Consider the following 17,071-nt stretch of genomic DNA (forward strand, 5'->3'; position numbering starts at 1 on the left):
ACATAGTACCTGTGTGTTTAAAAGAGAGAGTACAACCAAGACAAAATTTTGTGATGCGCATGGACGCTCTCTAAGGAATTTTTAAATGGATAAAATATAATGCACAGGGTTATAAAGAAAACCAATTTCATTAAAATACAGTTATCACAGTTTTAAAAAATAAAGTTATGATATAATAATCCATGCTTCTTTATAGAAGAAGATCTAGTGATGGAACCAGTAAGTCCATCATATAGCGGTAGAGAGAATTTACGAGCGTACATGAATTTCCTGCTGTCAACTGTGACAGCTGTAAGATCGTAATGACCACGCCTGTGGTTCCTAGGAGTCCTGCATGCTCCTAAGGCTGCTGCGGTTCGTTTCCTGCTTTTGTAATTGAAGGAGGGGCTGTAGTGAAAACAAAGATAGCCCTTTTTCCCCATCCAAGTTCATGCACCCCTGAATTCCGTTGGCGGTGCCTCGGGGGAAACCATGGACCCTGGTTTAAGACCTCCAGTTATATGGAGCCTTTTCCCCCAGCTCTATCCACTTCTCAATAAAGCATTAGGATTCCTCCAGCAGGTGGGTTTCTGTGATTTGATTGTTATTGAACATGACCATGGTCCATCACGTGGACCTGCTAGACTGTACCTTTCCAGCCTCCGGTGCTCAGCATTGAAGTCTGCGGGCAGTGTGGGGCAGTTATCAACCACACTTATGTAAACAGCAGGCACCCGTATGCACTTGCAGAACACACACGCCCCGAGGTCAGGTGCACGCGGGACACTGAGCTCCACTCTCAGTACGAGCAGGAAACGAGACAGATGTCCTACTTGCTAACATGTCACCTGCCCTTGGCTCCATGATTTCCTTAGGATGCCTGGGATACGTTTCCATTTTATTTATCAGATACTTGCATAGCATTTAGTATAGGCTAAGAGCTTTACATCTATAATTCATGAATGCTCATTAGGTGGGTTGAAATCTTATCTCCACATGAAACTGCTGCTTCCAGAAGTTAGTGACTGGCCCGAAGTCACCCAGCTAATAAGAAGCTGAGCTGGTGCCAGGCGCAGTGGCTCACACCTGTAATCCCAGCACTTTGGGAGGCTGAGGTGGGTGGATCACGAGATCAGGAGTTCAAGACCAGCCTGGCCAAGATGCTGAAACCCCGTCTCTACCAAAAATACAAAAAATCAGCTGGGCATGGTGGCGGGTGCCTGTAATCCCAGCTACTTGGGAGGCTGAGGCAGAAAATTGCTTGAACCCAGGAGGCAGAAGTTGCAGTGAGCTGAGATCGCGCCACTGCAATCCAGCCTGAGTGACAGAGTGAGACTTGGTCCCCACACCCCCCCAAAAAACTGAGTTGGGATTTGAAACTTAAAAGTTGTGCTCCAGATCCCCTATTCTGAACCCTTGCCCAGTGGTGCCCTCCTAGAAGTGGAGTCCTTCTGTTAGAGGGCTGCGTGGTCTTGAGGTTTCTGGCCACATGTGGCTGAATTGGGGAGGGTTTTAGAGGATGCCACCCAACCTTCATCCAGGCCCATCTCTTCCCCTTTCCACCCCTGCCAGGGACGTACTGCTGTGGCCCAGTTCCAGTTCGGGCCATCAAGGAGGGCGACCTGAGCACCAAGTACGATGCGCCTTTTGTCTTTGCGGAGGTCAATGCCGATGTGGTGGACTGGATCCAGCAGGACGATGGGTCCATGCGCAAATCCGTCAACCGTTCCCTGGTCGTCGGAATGAAGATCAGCACTAAGAGCGTGGGCCGTGACGATCGGGAGGACATCACCCACACCTACAAATACCCAGAGGGTAGGTGCCCTGTCTCTCAGTCTTTATTATGACCTTGCAGATAAGCATCCTGTTTACCCAGGCCAGCAGGCTCGTGTATGTGTGTGTGTGTTTTAACTGGTAGCCTACATACCGCAATGGCCACGTAGGCTATACCCCTTCTTAAGCAATTCCTTGGAAACAGGAGCAGACATGTCGAGGGGCAGTGGTAGAGGATTATTCGTTTAGGGAAAGAGTTTTATAGTCCACAGAAAGGTTCAATTCAGTTATTAAGACACTTGTTTTTAAGTTGGTTTGACTCTTTTTTCTTTTTCTTTCTTTTTTTTTTTTTTTTTTTGAGATGGGGTTTTGCTCTTGTTGCTTAGGCTGGAGTGCAATGGCACAATCTCGGTTCACTGCAACCTCCGCCTCTCCAGTTAGAGCGATTCTCCTGCCTCAGCCTCCTGAGTAGCTGGGATCAAAGGCATGCACCACCACGCCCGGCTAATTTTGTATTTTTTGTAGAGACGGGGTTTCTCCATGTTGGTTAGGCTGGTCTTGAACTCCCAACCTCAGGTGATGCACCCGTCTCAGCCTCCCAAAGTGCTGGGATTACAAGCATGAGCCACCGCGCCTTTTCCTTTTTTTTTTTTTTTTTTGAGACAGGATCTTACTCTGTCACCCAGGCTGGAGTGCAGTGGCACGATCTCAGTTCACTTCAACCTCTGCCTCCTAGACTCATGTGATCCTCACACCTCAGCCTCCTTAGTAGCTGGGACTACATGCATGTACCATTATGCTCAGCTAATTTTTTTTGTTTGTATTTTTTGTAGAGACAAGGTCTCAATATGTCGCTAAGGCTGGTCTCAAACTCCTAGGCTCAAGCAATCTGCCCACCTCAGCCTCCCAAAGTGCTGGGATTACAGGCTGAGCTGCCACACCTGGCTGGTTGATTTGATTCTTAACAAAACTTCAGAGGATAAATATTATAGAGAAGAGGCACGCATCTTAGAAAAATGAAGAATGTCTGCGTTATTAGGTTGCATATTAACAGTATTTAGCAGCAGCGGGACCTATAACCATAGGTGGGCAATTCCACACTTTTCAGTTATGATGTATTTGTACTAGAGGGTTTTGAAAGTCCAGAGAGGCCACAGAGAAGAGGTTCCTCGAATTTTGCAGTGTTTATTTTTAAAGCATTTGACATACAGCTGGGAAAGTGAACACGAAGGTGGACGGGAAGAGAAGTGGGCCAAAATAAACCCAAAATTAATGTCATGAGTTCAGTCAGACATGAGGATGAGCCATCTTTCTGCTGCTAATGTTAAATCAGTTGCAGGGGAAAGGACTTGTTTGATTTTTAAAAATTAAATTTGAGCACATTCAACAGCCAATTCAATATGATATATATGTAATTTCTAAGCAACTACCAAGCACAGCAGGGCTCACAGAGGGGATTAAGAAACCACAGTTCCTGCCTTGGCCTGACCTTCGCTGACTTTGCAGGGCCACCTGACCATGCTCTAGCTGAAAGGGATAAAACAGAAGGAAAGGATGCCCTCCCCATCCCTGGAAGTCTAGAGCTTTAGATATGCACTAAAGAAACAGAAATGCACCCAAGAACACTGGGAGGAAAAATCAAAGGCACATAGGAGAGAGATAAATGGAATCTATAAGGAAGGGAACAATCAGAGACAGGAAGGGAAAGAATTTCCGGTACAAGTAATCCCTGTGCAAATGCTTGGAGGTAAGAAAGGTTGTACTGTATTCATGCCTACTATGCACCAAGCACTGTTGTAGGCACTGGATATGACATAAGGATAAGGAAATCGCAGCCTTAGCCCTCGAGCAGCTCAAGAAGGTAAGTTTGAAACAGAAAACAACACAGGGGAAGGAGTGGTCAGAGAGGGCTTCCCGGAGGAAGGTCATTTGGGGCTGGGTCTTGAGGGATGTATAGGAGTTCGCTAGTGGAAAATAAATAAAATACTGTGTTCTCCTCTTGGCCCAGAAGTGTAGAGAAGGGGCTCCTTCAGGGCTGCCCTGAGTTATCAGGGCTCTGCGAAGCCAGCTTGCCCTGTCCAAGCCCCCCTCCTATGATCTACTCCAGCTGTTATTGAGGCTGTCTTCCCAACCCCTACAGGGTCCTCAGAGGAGAGGGAGGCCTTCACAAGGGCCAACCACCTGAACAAACTGGCTGAGAAGGAGGAGGCGGGGATGGCCATGCGGATCCGCGTGGGCCAGAGCATGAACATGGGCAGTGACTTTGATGTCTTTGCCTACATCACGAACAACACCGCAGAGGAGCATGCCTGCCGCCTCCTGCTCTGTGCTCGCACTGTCAGCTACAACGGGGTCTTGGGGCCTGAGTGTGGCACCAAGGACCTCCTCAACCTCACCCTGGAGCCCTTCTCTGGTAAGGCCCTGTGTTCCTGGAGCGTTTGTTGACTGCCAACTGACAACACGCTAGGTAGTGACCTGACCGCTTAGCGCGTGTGATGTCACTCCACAGACACCTACATGGTGCTGACTCTGCGGCTGGCCCTGTCCTAAGCACTTTATAAATATCAACCCACTTAAGCGAGCGTGTGGGTTGGATTTTATCATGGTTTTCCAGATGAGGAGTCAGAGGCACAGAGAGGTTAAGTAATTTTCTTAAGATCACACAGGGCTGGATGCGGTGGTTCATGACTATAATCCCAGCACTTTGGGAGGCCAAGGCGGGCGTATCACGAGGTCAGGAGTCCAAGACCAGCCTGGCCAACATGGTGAAACCCTGTCTCTACTAAAAGTACAAAAATCAGCTGGGCATGGTGGTGCATACCTGTAATCCCAGCTGCTCAGGAGGCTGAGGCAGGAGAATCGCTGGAACCCGTAAGGCAGAGATTGCAGTGAGCCGACATTACGCCATTGCACTCCAGCCTGGGCAACAGCGAGACTCTGTCTCAAAAAAAAAAAAAAATCACACAGTTGGGGAGTGACGGGCCTGAGATCTGAGCCTGTCCTCTCAGCAGCTGTCCTGTTTGGTTTCACCTCATGTCCTGTGACCCCTGACTGCTTTCACAGACCTTGACTGCTGCCCTCTCCCAGTCAAGTCCTCTGTCTCCAGCCCCTCGTCCCTCAACAGCCTGTCCCCACGTGCCCTTTGAGAACCTCTCCTGCACCTCTGATTGCTCTCAGCCTCAGAGCAAAGGCTCTAGACCAGCGCCCTGGGCAGTGCCTGCTGCACTTGCAGCGATGGAGATGCTCTGCACCTGCGCTGCCTGTCCAGCGTGGCGGCCACGGGCTCCGCATGGCTACTACGTGCTTGAAAAGTGGCTGGTGCAACTGCAGAACTAGTTTTTGTTTGTTTGTTTGTTTTTGAGATGGGGTCTTGCTCTGTCGCCCAGGCTGGAGTGCAGTGGCACGATCTTGGCTCACTGCAACCTCCGCCTCCTGAGTAGCTGGGATTACAGGCACACACCACCATGCCGGCTAATTATTGTATTTTGAGTAGAGATGGGGTTTCACTATGCTGGCCAGGCTGGTCACGATTCCCGGCCTCAAGTGATCCACCAAAGTGCTGGGACTACAGGCCTGAGCCACCGCACCCCGCCAAAACTAAAGTTTTAATTTTGTTTAAAGTTAGATAGACACATGCAGCCAGAGGCTGCTGTGTTGGGCAGAGCAGCTCAGCGAGCCGTAGGCAGGAGCATCCAGGCCTCTGCAGGGAGAAGTGCTTTCTTCCTGGACTTGATTGTCCCTCTCCAGTGTCCCCAGCGCCAGTCTAGTCGCCCTGTTAGGCAAATCCCCTTCGCTGTGAAATGGTATCATTAGACCACCCAACTCGGCCCTGGGCCAAGCCTTTGTCACCAGGCTGCCCGTGCAGAGGCCTGCACAGTGGTTGTCCCCTGGGTCCCTTTCACTGTCTGGCTTTGTCACTGTGTCTGATTATCTTTCTAAAAATAAGCCTGAGGCCCTCAGAGGAGCGGTGCTCACTGAGGTCACATAGCCCAGGAATCCAGCCCAGGGCTCCACCCACAGCCGCTCTCCCCAACAACCCAGCAGCCCCATCCCCCCTTCTGCCATTTGGAGCCCTGCAGGTGTGAGGCGGGCAGAGGGCTCTTCAGGCTAGGAGAGGACTTGGGAGCTGTGGAGTGAGGCACTGGCCATCCTCCACGGGGCAGCGGGACCAAGTAAGGCAGTGTCTCACTGTGTCACCGGACCAAATAGCTACCCCCCTGCACCTTAGCGTCCCCATGGGGCTCCTGGGGGGTCACGATCCACAGTACGGGACCATTGGGGGTAGGAGAGTGTTCACACAGTAGGCACTCAAGCCTGGATTCAGTGTGGTCACACCTGGAGATGCTGGAGAGCCCCCTGGTGGGGCATGGCTTGTGTTTAGAGTGTGTTTCCCATCTCCTCTCCCTGGACTCCTGCCTGTCAAATCAGTGATCGTCCCTCTCCTCTGTGACCAGGCCTGGACCCTTGGCGCCCACGGGCTGGCGTCTGGGGCACAGCTTTTGCCCTCCTAGAAAGCAGGTCTGTGTTGTGAGCGGGGCGTCTGCAATGTTGACAGTTGCTGCCTCCTGGTTTTTCTGTCTTGGACCCACTGTGGGCACTCCTGGAGCTGCACCCCCTGGGCACACCCACTGTCAGGCCCTGGGCAGAGCTCTCAGCAGGGGCCAGGCCCTCAGAGGGCAGAGCTTCTTGGCACTAGGGCAGAGCCCAACACTGAAGCTGTCGAAAGACATTTTCTGAAGCCAGCAAGGCCAGGCTCTGAATCTCGGCTCTGCTGCCCTCTGAATGCACCACCCTGGGTGTGGTGAATGTGCTCTCTGAGCCTTGGGTCACACTCGCCTGTTACACAGGGCGATGGCATGCCCACCTGATGCACCCCAGGCCGTGAGGACTGAGGGAGAGGACGTGTGTTCAGGAGGTATCTGGAAAGTACACAGTGGCGCCAGCACGTGGCGGGACCCTCACTCCTCCCTGACCATGAGCGCAAAGAAGCGTGGGGAGGTGAGAAGCCATGGACCTTTCCTGAACACCTGCTGCGCCAGGCAATGGTGTCAGCCCTGGGCTTGGGGGTTCTTTTGTCCCTGACGCCTCGGTGGTATAGAAAGGACCCAGCCCTCGCCTCTTATCCAGGCCCCAGGAGTCCAGGACAGGATCCGTCTCTACAGGTGTGTGGGGGTTCAGGACAAAAGAACACCCAAGTTCTAGTTCCTGCCATCTGCTGCCTGGCTGTGGGCTCCTGGGTCTTCCTCTCCTCCATTCCAGGCTACGGGTTCCCCGTTTGCTTAAAGGGGAAGGAGGGTTCTTCTTTTAAGAGCCCCCTCCAGCCCTGTTCTTTGTGCATGTGTGTGCACGCGCGCGAGCGTGTGTGTGTACGTGTGTGCGTGCGCGCGTGTGTGTACGTGTGCGTCTGTATACATTTAGGAGGCACACTGCAGTTTTGTTACATGGACATACTGAGCAGTGGTGAAGTCTTGGGCTTGACACTGGAGAGGCAGTCCCATCGTTCAATGCATACCCACCAGCTCCTTCTCGTGCTCAGAGCTGCTCCAAGGGTAGAAAGTCTCCTAGAACGAGTGGCATGAGGTGAACTCCAGGCCTGGGCCAGACGCACCAAAATCACTTTCCCCCAGGCCTCTGTGGAGTCAGCCCTCGCCTCCCAGACACCACCAGGACACTCAGAGCATTGATCTGCGGTGGCATCAGCCACGCATGCTGGCTGGCTTTTCTCATCCTCCCAGGAATGTGCTCACCACAGAGGGGGTCCCTCCTGCTGGAGACTCACTGGAGGCATAGCCTTCAGGGAGGGGGAAGGAAGGAAAGGGAAGGGAAGGGCAGAGGTCCTGGGCGTTGGGCTCTGGCTGAAAAGTGGGGCTGGTCCAAGACGCCCTGTCCGAACCTCCTTGCAGCTAAGCTCAAGCTGGGATGGGTTCCCTCCAAGCCCCCATACCATGGTTGAGTTGCTTGTTATTCTTTGATGATAAGATCTGGGGAATTTCCATGTGCTGGTGGACAGGAAGCCAGGCCCTGGACAGCTGAAAGGAATCCAGTTGCCCCCACCCCCTGCCTCCTTTTTATGCTGCCTCTCTCTCTTCCCCTTCCTGCCTCCCACTTGCATGCTCTCTCCTCCCTCATCCCTCCAGGTGGGTCATATAAATGTAGCCAATGTGGCCTCTGTGACTGTCCCCAGAGTAACCTTCTAGAACAGGGCAAATTGTCTAAGGAACGATTGAGACCCGACCACACATGTTTCCTCTAGCATCTGGCCCAAGGCCAAGGCCATGGCCACTGGCCTGTGGACAGAGACTTTCAAAGGTCCGGCCCTGCCCTGGCCTCCACCTCCAAGAAGAGTCAACAGTTGGGCCACATCCTCCAAGCTCCTGGAGGACAATGTTTTCCTTCTTTCCTGCTGAGCTAGAGTTTCCACTCTGCACCACCAGGTCCTGACCTGCTAATTCTCACTTTCTTTTGTCCTTTTTGGCACAAAAGTTTGGTTTTCTTCCCTAGCTTATGTCATCTGATCGGAGGTTGGAGCAGATCACCCCGGGGAATGAAAAGTCAAAGGGCTGGGTAGGCCAGGGCAGCGTTTTCCAAAGAGGGGGATTCGGACCACCAGTGTTCACGGTCAAAGCCTGAACTTTGAATCCCACAGTGAGAAACTGACTGTCTCCTCGGGTCTCAATCAGTCCTTCAGGCGACCTCCTGGGGAGAGTCTCCGAGGGTGCTAATTTGCCTCTGGCATCCTAAGCCTTGCCAATCTCCCTCTTCAGCAGTAGGCGCGGGCCTGAAATTCAGTCCACAGCACATCACTGTATCTGGCCAGAATTGAATATGCATGATTTTGCTTGTATTTTCTTCTTCTTTTTTTTCTTCTTCTTGAGACAGGGTCTCACTCTGTTGCCCAGGCTGGCCTCAAACCCCTGGGCTCAAGCAATCCTCCTGCCTCAGCCTCCTGAAGTGCTGGGATTACAGGCATGAGCCACTGCACACAGCTACTTGTATTTATGTACTGTTCCTTCCTGCCTCCTACAAACAGACCCCCAGTCTGTTTCCGTAAATGCTGAACTACATGAATCCTTAAAATGCTAAACGACTAAGGCCCTGCAGCCTCAGTGCTCTTTTCAGAAACATGGGGGTAAAACCACCCTTTGGTGGTGGGTTTGGTCCTGCCAGCCTCTTCCTTGTCCCCTCATCACTGCGCAGCTTGTGATCTGCAGTGACCCTTGGTCTTAGCTCTGTCCAGCAGGTGGTAAAATCTCGGGAACAGAAAGGGGAGGTCATCTCCCCTGGCTCACACAGCCGGTGAGTGGCCAGGCAGGGCCAGAGGCCAAGTCTCCCAATCTGAGCACTTACTGGCAGAGGTGATTCTTCATCTGTGCAGTGGGTACACTCTTACGAGCCTCGTGGAGGGAAGTGACCTTCTGTCCCTGAGAGGCATTCTTTAGTGAGTGTGGGTCATGCTGTTGGCCTCTAAGATCTGGATTATTAGCTTAGATGCCTGCACAGCCCATAGCAGCTGTGTGACAATGCTATTTCACCTGCCTGAGCCTCAGTTTTCTCATCTGTAAGTTGGGTGGTAATACAAGTACAAGCCTTTTAGGGTTGTCATGAAGGTGAAGTTGGAGACCGCCGTGTGAGGTGCAGGGCCAGGTGCAGGAGCAGATGTCGACTCCGATGCTCCCCAGGATGAAGAGTCTGTGTGGCTCACACACCCTGGGTCCTGCACGCACCAGGCTGTTCGGGACACTCGCTCAGCGAATCCTCTCACAGCCTTATGTGCGCCTGTGCCACACAGATCCAAACATCCAGGACCTGGGAAGTGGGGTGGCTGGCGCAGGGTCAGAAGAGGCAAAGGCAGGATTAGAACCCAGGTCTGTGGGAGCCCAAGTGCATCCTCTACCCATTGTTCTGCGTCCACTCTCCAGCTCCTCCCTGGACACAGTTGGGAGTTCTGGGATCCACCCAGCCATTCCTCCGCTGTGTGACCTCAGGCACATTCCTTCCCCTCTCTGTGCCTGCTGGAGTTGCAAGAGGAGAGGTGGAGGGGTGATTCTGCATTGTGAGCGCCCTCCTTTCTCCCCCCTGCAGAGAAGAGCATTCCTCTTCGCATCCTCTATGAGAAGTACTGTGACTGCCTCACGGAGTCCAACCTCATCAAGGTGCGGGGCCTGCTCGTGGAGCCAGCTGCCAACAGCTACCTGCTGGCGGAGAGGGACCTCTACCTGGAGAATCCAGAGATCAAGATCCGGGTAAGGACAGGCTGGGCAAGGGGCAGGGTCCGAGGGCAGCTCAGCGCTGGGGAGAGGGCAGATCCCCACCACCCCCCACACCTGCATCCCTGCAAGCTCCAGACTTCTGGTGCCTTAATGATCCTCAAATCCGAGCCTCATCAAAGAAAAGCATCATGAAGCCTAAAGAACTGGGAACTGGTAGCCTCTAGGAGTGAATCGAAAAATCCCAGAGTGATAGGGTCGTGGAATTTGGGGATCTTAGAATCATGAATCCTTAAAATGCTATGCTACTATGGCTGGAGCCCCCAGGCACTGGGCACTGGTGGGGCAGGGAGGGGTGGGGGCATGAAGGGCACAGCCTAGAGTCTCACTGCCCGAATTTGTACCAGGGCAGCCCTGGGCAGGTGACTTTGCCCCTCTGTGCCTCAGTTTATTCCTCTGTAATATGGGGTTAATAATAGCACTGAGGGAGGTTGTAAGAATTAAAAGCATATCAACAGGAAACGCATAGATATGGAAGCTCGCACATATTAGCTCAGTGAATCCTCCCACAAACCCTCAGCCCGGCATTTCTCTCCATGAAGAAACCAAGGTGAGCAGAGTGGGGAGTAACTTCCCCAGGTCACACAGTGAGGAATGGGCAGAGATCAGCCAGGCTCAAAAGCCTGTGATCTTTCCCCCCCAGATGCTGGGACGAGGGAGGCACTTTGGACATCCCCTGGGTCACATGGAGCCTCACTGCTGCTCCATTCAGGAGACCTGGGCAGGTGACACAATCAGTGTTTTCCAGATGAAGAAACTGAGGCACAGAGGTCGGGTGATCGTGGCAGAGCTGAGTACAGCTTTGTTTAGCAAACATTGGGCCAAATTGCCTCAAATACAGATGGCCCAGCCTGGATCCCACCTGCCCCTGACATCTGCCCCATGCCCTCTTCCAGATCCTCGGGGAGCCCAAACAGAAACGCAAGTTGGTGGCTGAGGTGTCCCTGCGGAACCCGCTCACTGTGTCCCTGGCAGGCTGCATCTTCACTGTGGAGGGGGCCGGCCTGACCGAGGAGCAGAAGACGGTGGAGATGTAAGTGCTGGCCGCTCTAGCTTCGGGCAGGGGGAAGAGGGCAGATGCCAGTGGGGGTAGGGACTGTCCTTAGGCCCCAAGCCCTGACCAAGACCCACTCCTCTCATCTCCCACACACACCTGCACCCAGTGTCCCTCCCAGACACCCTGGGGCCAGAGTTCCCACCGTCACATCCTCTCTCAGTGCTGACACCACCCATGCCCAGATCTGCACAGACCTCCACAGCGACATTATCCATCACTAGGCGCTCACCTGCATCCTCACATAGACCGACATCTGCCCTCCGAATGTCCACACATGTGCAGGTGTTTCCTCATAGATACCTAGCTGCACACATACATCCGAGCACACACTTATTTTTGACTTTTTTACTGTGATATGTTATGTACAGTAAAAAGCACAGATCACCTGTGTAAAGCTCAGTGGATTTTCACACACATGGCTACCTGAGCACACCCACTCGTACCCTCAAATGCACCATCCGCTTTTATGCACACAGACTCACATGTGCACACGCACTGTACCCTCTAGGAGGGCAGATTGTCCAGGCTCCGCAGAGGGCCGAGAATGAGGCGCATTGGTGATTGTCAGCATTAGCTCAGATTCATGGAGACACCATGCTGGGCCTCGAAGCTGTGCGCCTTCCTGGCTGAACCCAGCAGGGGGGAACCAGGCCTTGGGCCCCTTCGCTCACCACCCGCTCTCTCACTGCAGCCCAGACCCCGTGGAGCCAGGGGAGGAAGTCAAGGTGAGAGTGGACCTGCTGCCGCTCCATGTGGGCCGCCACAAGCTGGTGGTGGACTTCGAGAGCGACAAGCTGAAGGCTGTGAAGGGCTTCCGGAATGTGATCATTGGCCCCGCCTAAGGGACCCCTGTGCCCAGCCCCACGTCAGCCTGCTGAGAGCACCCACCTTGATCCCAATCTTTATCCCACGCTAATGAGCAACATATGTCCCTTCTTGGGCCCCAGACCCCAGAGCAAGGTGAGCAGCCTGTGGGGGCTCTTAGGGATTGAATGTGCTCCTGGCCCATCTAAGCCCCCTGAGCCTGTGGGTCCCCACCCACCCCCTTAGCTGTGAGGAATGCTCTGTGCCAGAAACAGTGGGAGCCCTGACCTGGGCTGACTGGGACTGGGGTGAGAGAGGAAAGACCCACATTCCCTATCCTGCCCAGATGCCCTTTGGAAAGCCATTGGCTGCCCGCCATATTGTTTGATCTACTCCATAGCCCCTTAAAGTGGCCAAAAAGGGGTAGCGTACCCCTTGGCTGGATCAGGGAATCCAGCTCCCTAGACTGCATCCTATACCTCTTCCCCTGACTGCACCCAGCCCCAGGGGCCCTTGGGACAGCCAGAGCTGGGTGGGGACAGTGATAGGCCCAAGGTCCCCTCCACATCCCAGCAGCCCCAGCTTAATAGCCCTTCCCCTCAACCTCACCGTTGTGAAGCACCTACTATGTGCTGGGTGCCTTCTACACCTGCTGGGGCTCATGGGGCCGCCAACAAATTTAATCACCATGGGAAACTGTTGTGGGAGCTGCTTCCAGGATGAGGAGACTGAGGCTTGGAGAGGGGAGGCGGCCCCCTCCGCACCAGTGGCCTCGTGATTATTAGCAAGGCTGGGTAATGTGAAGGCCCAAGAACAGAGTCAGGGCCTCTGACTCTGAGTCCACTGCTCCACTGATAACCGTAGCCCGACCTGAAACTGCCAGAGAGGCTATCCGGGACCTGAGGAAAAAAAAAGCAAAAAAGGCTCAGTTGAGACAAGAAGGTGGGGAGGGAACTGGGGAACTGGGAGTCAGAGCCCTGGGCTGGGTTCAGGCCCCATGTCTGGCCAGGCACTGCCTTCCCCTCTCCAGGCCTCGGTTTCCTCCTTGGTCAGAGGAGTGATTAAACCAGCTCATCTCCAGGGGTCCTCTCCGCTCCATGCTTGCAATGCTTTTGTATGGCACAGCCTTGTATAAATAACCACAAGGTCCGTTCCTGCTCCACAAAGGCTTAGCGCACGGGCCCAGGATGTTTCTGAGAGTGAAACCATGACTGTGACCACCTTCTGTCCTCAGACGTGTCCTGGTCCCCTCCTGTGCCTGGGTACCACCCTTCAGATCCTAGTTCTAGGGGAGAAGAGTCCTGGACACCCCCGCCCTACCCATGAGCTTGCCCGCTGCAATGCCTAGGCTTCCCAAGAGCCTTCGCTGCCAGTGCTGGCCACTAACCAACAAGGCTGGCACCCAGCTGCCCCTTCTTTGCAGGGCTAGGGCCCCCAAACACAGCCCCTGCCCCTGAGGAAGCTGGGGAGCCCATGAGTTGTCAGCTTTGATTTTACCTCCAGCTCTTTCTACATGAGTGGGCCTCCCTCAGGCTGGAAGAAGGGGGGGTTTCTATTGGATGTGAGGTCACAGCCTCCAGGGCCCTCCAAATCCTGGAGAAGGGCTTGGAGAGAATCACGCTGTTGCATTTAAACTTTCTGCTTTGCACAGGGAAGAGTCACACCATGAATCAACATGTAGATTTTCTCTATCCATAGAGCCGTATTTCTCTACAGTTTTATAAAAGCTTTTAGGTTCCAAGCAGGCAGCAGATGCGCTTCTGGACCGCAAGGAGCAAACACTGAAATAAAATAGTTTATTTTTCACATTCAAACCAGGTCTGGTCTGGTCCTTTAAGTGTTTGGAGGGAGATGGGTAGGTGAGATCGCTCACACCTGGACCCCCACCTCCTGCTTAAGAGTCTTTCCTGAGCCTCAGCCCTGTACCTGGTTATAAATTTTACTGGGTTTAAATTCAAGGCCCTATGCAGTCTGGCTCCATCTCTGGCCACTTCCACCAACAATCTGTTTGGGGGCCACAATTCACTTCCTGTATGCCCAGAATACCCCATGTAGTTGCCTACTTCTTGGCTTTTGCACATGTAGTTCCCTGAGCCTGGAGTACCCCTCCTCTCCTTTTTCTGTTTGGCAAACTCCTACTCATCCTATAATGTTTAAAACTGAAGTCACCTCTTCTGTGAAGCCTTCCGTGATTTCTTTTCAGGACCCCAGAGTCCTGGAATATGGACCACTTCAAACATTTCTCACAGTAAATTTTACTTTCACGTTGGCCTATCTGTCCCCTTCTCCATCCTCTCTGAAGCCCTCAAGGCAGGGACCACATATCTCTTAAATAGACACTAATAAATAACGAATTGGTAAGTCAGTGTTTTCCAGCTCAGCTCCCACAAGGCCTGTGCTGCCCAACAGAAATAAAACATGAGCCACAATTGCAAGCCATGTATGGAATTTAGAATTTTCTAGTGACCACACTGAAAAGAGTAAAAAGCAGTAGGTGGAATTAGCTTTAATAATGTATTTTAGTTAATCCGACATATCCAAAACATTATTTCAACACGTAATCAATATAAGAATTCTTAGTAAGATGTTTGACATTCTTATTTTCATAATCTTTGAAACGTGGTGTGTATTTTACACTGACAGCCCGTCTCAATTCAAACTAGCTGCATTTCAAGCGCTCAGTAGCCAGTCTGGCTCGTATTGGATGAAGCAGGTCCAGACTGCGATTCCATGGATGTGGGGACTTGGTCATTCATCTCATTCCCTATTCATGAATGTCTGTTGAATGAATAGATGATGGGGATAGTCCCCACCCTCGGGGAACTCATGTCAAAAGACATGACATGCACATAAAAACAATAAACCAAAATAAAAACACAACATCATGCGTTCTGGGGACCAAACCCTTCTGTTCCTTTTACTCTACAATCTGGTGCTGGCTGGTGGCTTGAGAATTGTATCAGTGACTCACTGGCTGGAAAACAGAAACCGCACTACTACTATTTCAGGAAGAGAGGGAGTTCATAGAGGAAGTCCATTCCAGAAGTATCCAAAGGGGCGGAGGAGCAGATGGGAGAAGGAGTGTGACCTAGAAATTAGGAAGCAGCTGCAAAGCCCACGAGCTGGCGCCCAGCAGCCCTAGAACCAACCTAGCTGCTGGGAAATACGAGCCTGCAGGAGCCACCCGAGGCTGCAGTCAGAGGCCGACTGGCATCTCCCCTCCTCAGGCCTCCTTCCCACTGGCAGATCTGAACCAGAAACCAGCTGGCAACTGGCTCTGGAAATGTCATTTTCCAGCTTTCAGCCCCCTGAAATACAGAGAGGGCAAGCAAAGGCAGGGAGGGAGTAGTTGGGACCTATTGCCATTCCCTATGCTAAAAATACCTTTACTATCCTCTCTACCTAATGAACTCTTACTCAACCTGCAAAACCCTGCTCCAAAGAGGCCTCCTCTGTGAAGACTTCCTGGACTGCAGCCAACTGCTTTGACCTCTGGATCTCCCCAGCCCTTTAGGATACTGGATACTCGCAGCCTAAGTTAGGAATAGCTGTTTCTGTGCCTGTCCCCTGTTCTGGAGCACCTCGAGCGCAGGGTCAGGGCACAGCCCCAACAAGGGCTGCCAACCTTGGCTCCCAGGCCTGACGGCCTCCCAGCCACAGAGCAGGGGCAGGGCTGCTCCACCCAGGGCTTCTAACACTAGGCAGGTGCAGAGGCCTCCCTGACCAGCCCCCAAGCTTGCCTCACTCCAGGGAGACCACTAGCCAGGGACCCAGGAAGGGGAAGGATACTGACTCTTTGGGGTGCATATGTCCATTTTATAGACAGAGAAAATGAGCCTGAGGCGCTGCTCCCCAAGCCCCATGTGAAGGCTGAGTATGGGCCCTACAAGGACAGTGCTGGGCACCACTCTGTGGCAGGTCAGGGCTGCCGGGTCACCCAAGCTCTGCTCATAGCCTGGTGCCAGTGGCCTGGACCCTGGATCAGAGCTGGCTCTGCCACAGACTCACAGTGTGGCTTCAAGCAGATTGTCACCCTCTCTGTGCCTCCACTTCCTTGCCAAATGGTGACAGCATGGTGTCCACTCCATGCACAATCGTGCACATCCGGGACCTAGTTACCTCTCAGCCTACTTATCTATCGTCCTAACAGCCAGCATTGACTGTAGGTCAGAAATCCTTACCTGCATCGAGTTATTTACTGCCTCCATTTTATAGATTAAAATACTGAGGCATAGAAAGGTTGAGCAGTTTGCCCAAAGTCACACAGCCTGAAAGCTGCAGCGCTGGGACGTGAACCCCGGCAGCTGCCCTCCCCAGAGCAGGGCCTAGTCTGGAGAAGGCCCAGCTTCTACCCGAGCCCTCCCCTCCTACCATGTTCCAGGGCTCCCAGGGCAGCGGCCCCACATAAACTCAGTCCTCATGGAGAGGGCTTCTGATTGGGTCCATCCTCCCACCCCTAAGAGACTTTCTTCTCTCCTGCCACCTTTGTTTACCTAGGATGCCCGCCAGCTCACCCCTCGGCCTCAAGCCAAGCCCAGAACAGCAGAATGTTGATGGAGTCTGGGAAGGAGCAGGAGAGGGTGGAAAGCCAAGCCAGGGCCTCCTCGAAGCACGTTTACTTGGAACTGGCACTGGGGCAGAACACACACTCCCCCAGCCTCCCCCCTGCCTCCCCAGCAGGCCTGGGCAGAGGCGCAGAGACACATCGGGAGTCAGAGAAACCCTGTGTTCCATTTCAAAGGGGAAAGCCCAGAGGGACCCATCACGGAAGCAAAAGCGATGAAAAAATGATGGTGCACACAGCCTTGAGAACGCAGGCTCTGTGGTGACAACTGGTCCATGAAGGTCACGGGCAGAATGTGGAGCAAGAGAGGCAGACGCAAAGGACGACGCGGTTCCACCCACGTGCAGTTCCCTCAGCCGCGGCGGGCTTCCCCTGCGGGAGAGAGATCGAAGGCAGCCTGAGGGGCTGCGGGGGCCTGGGATGGTTTTGATTTTCTTCATCCGGGTGCTGGGTAAACACGCACATTCAGCTTGCGAAGCTGTGCCAAGCGCATACTCTGTTTGTACGCACGGTATACTTCAATGTGAGTTTTAAGAACTACAGTACTCAAGGGTCGGCAAGCTCAAAGGGATGGAGAAAAGGGAATCGGCGTTTTGGAGTCACACTCTGCGCCGGGCGCTATGCAGG

At 53.1% G+C, this 17,071-nt stretch overlaps 1 protein-coding gene across 1 annotated transcript in view; it reads left to right on the forward strand.

The window, feature by feature from the left end:
- The window catches only part of TGM2 (transglutaminase 2), a 37,857-nt gene extending 24,163 nt beyond the window's left edge, over positions 1-13,694 (forward strand). Inside the window, exons 9-13 of the mRNA XM_032294976.1 lie at positions 1,552-1,794; positions 3,893-4,165; positions 9,835-9,995; positions 10,916-11,052; positions 11,768-13,694. Of these exons, the coding sequence (XP_032150867.1) occupies positions 1,552-1,794; positions 3,893-4,165; positions 9,835-9,995; positions 10,916-11,052; positions 11,768-11,918 (965 nt within the window). The 3' untranslated portion in view covers positions 11,919-13,694. The remainder of the gene's footprint in view (positions 1-1,551; positions 1,795-3,892; positions 4,166-9,834; positions 9,996-10,915; positions 11,053-11,767) is intronic.
- Positions 13,695-17,071: the final 3,377 nt, after the last annotated feature.

The sequence above is a fragment of the Sapajus apella genome, unplaced genomic scaffold, assembly GCF_009761245.1.
Source record: "Sapajus apella isolate SASKATOON/1434 unplaced genomic scaffold, GSC_monkey_1.0 scaffold33, whole genome shotgun sequence".
Taxonomy (NCBI): domain Eukaryota; kingdom Metazoa; phylum Chordata; class Mammalia; order Primates; family Cebidae; genus Sapajus; species Sapajus apella.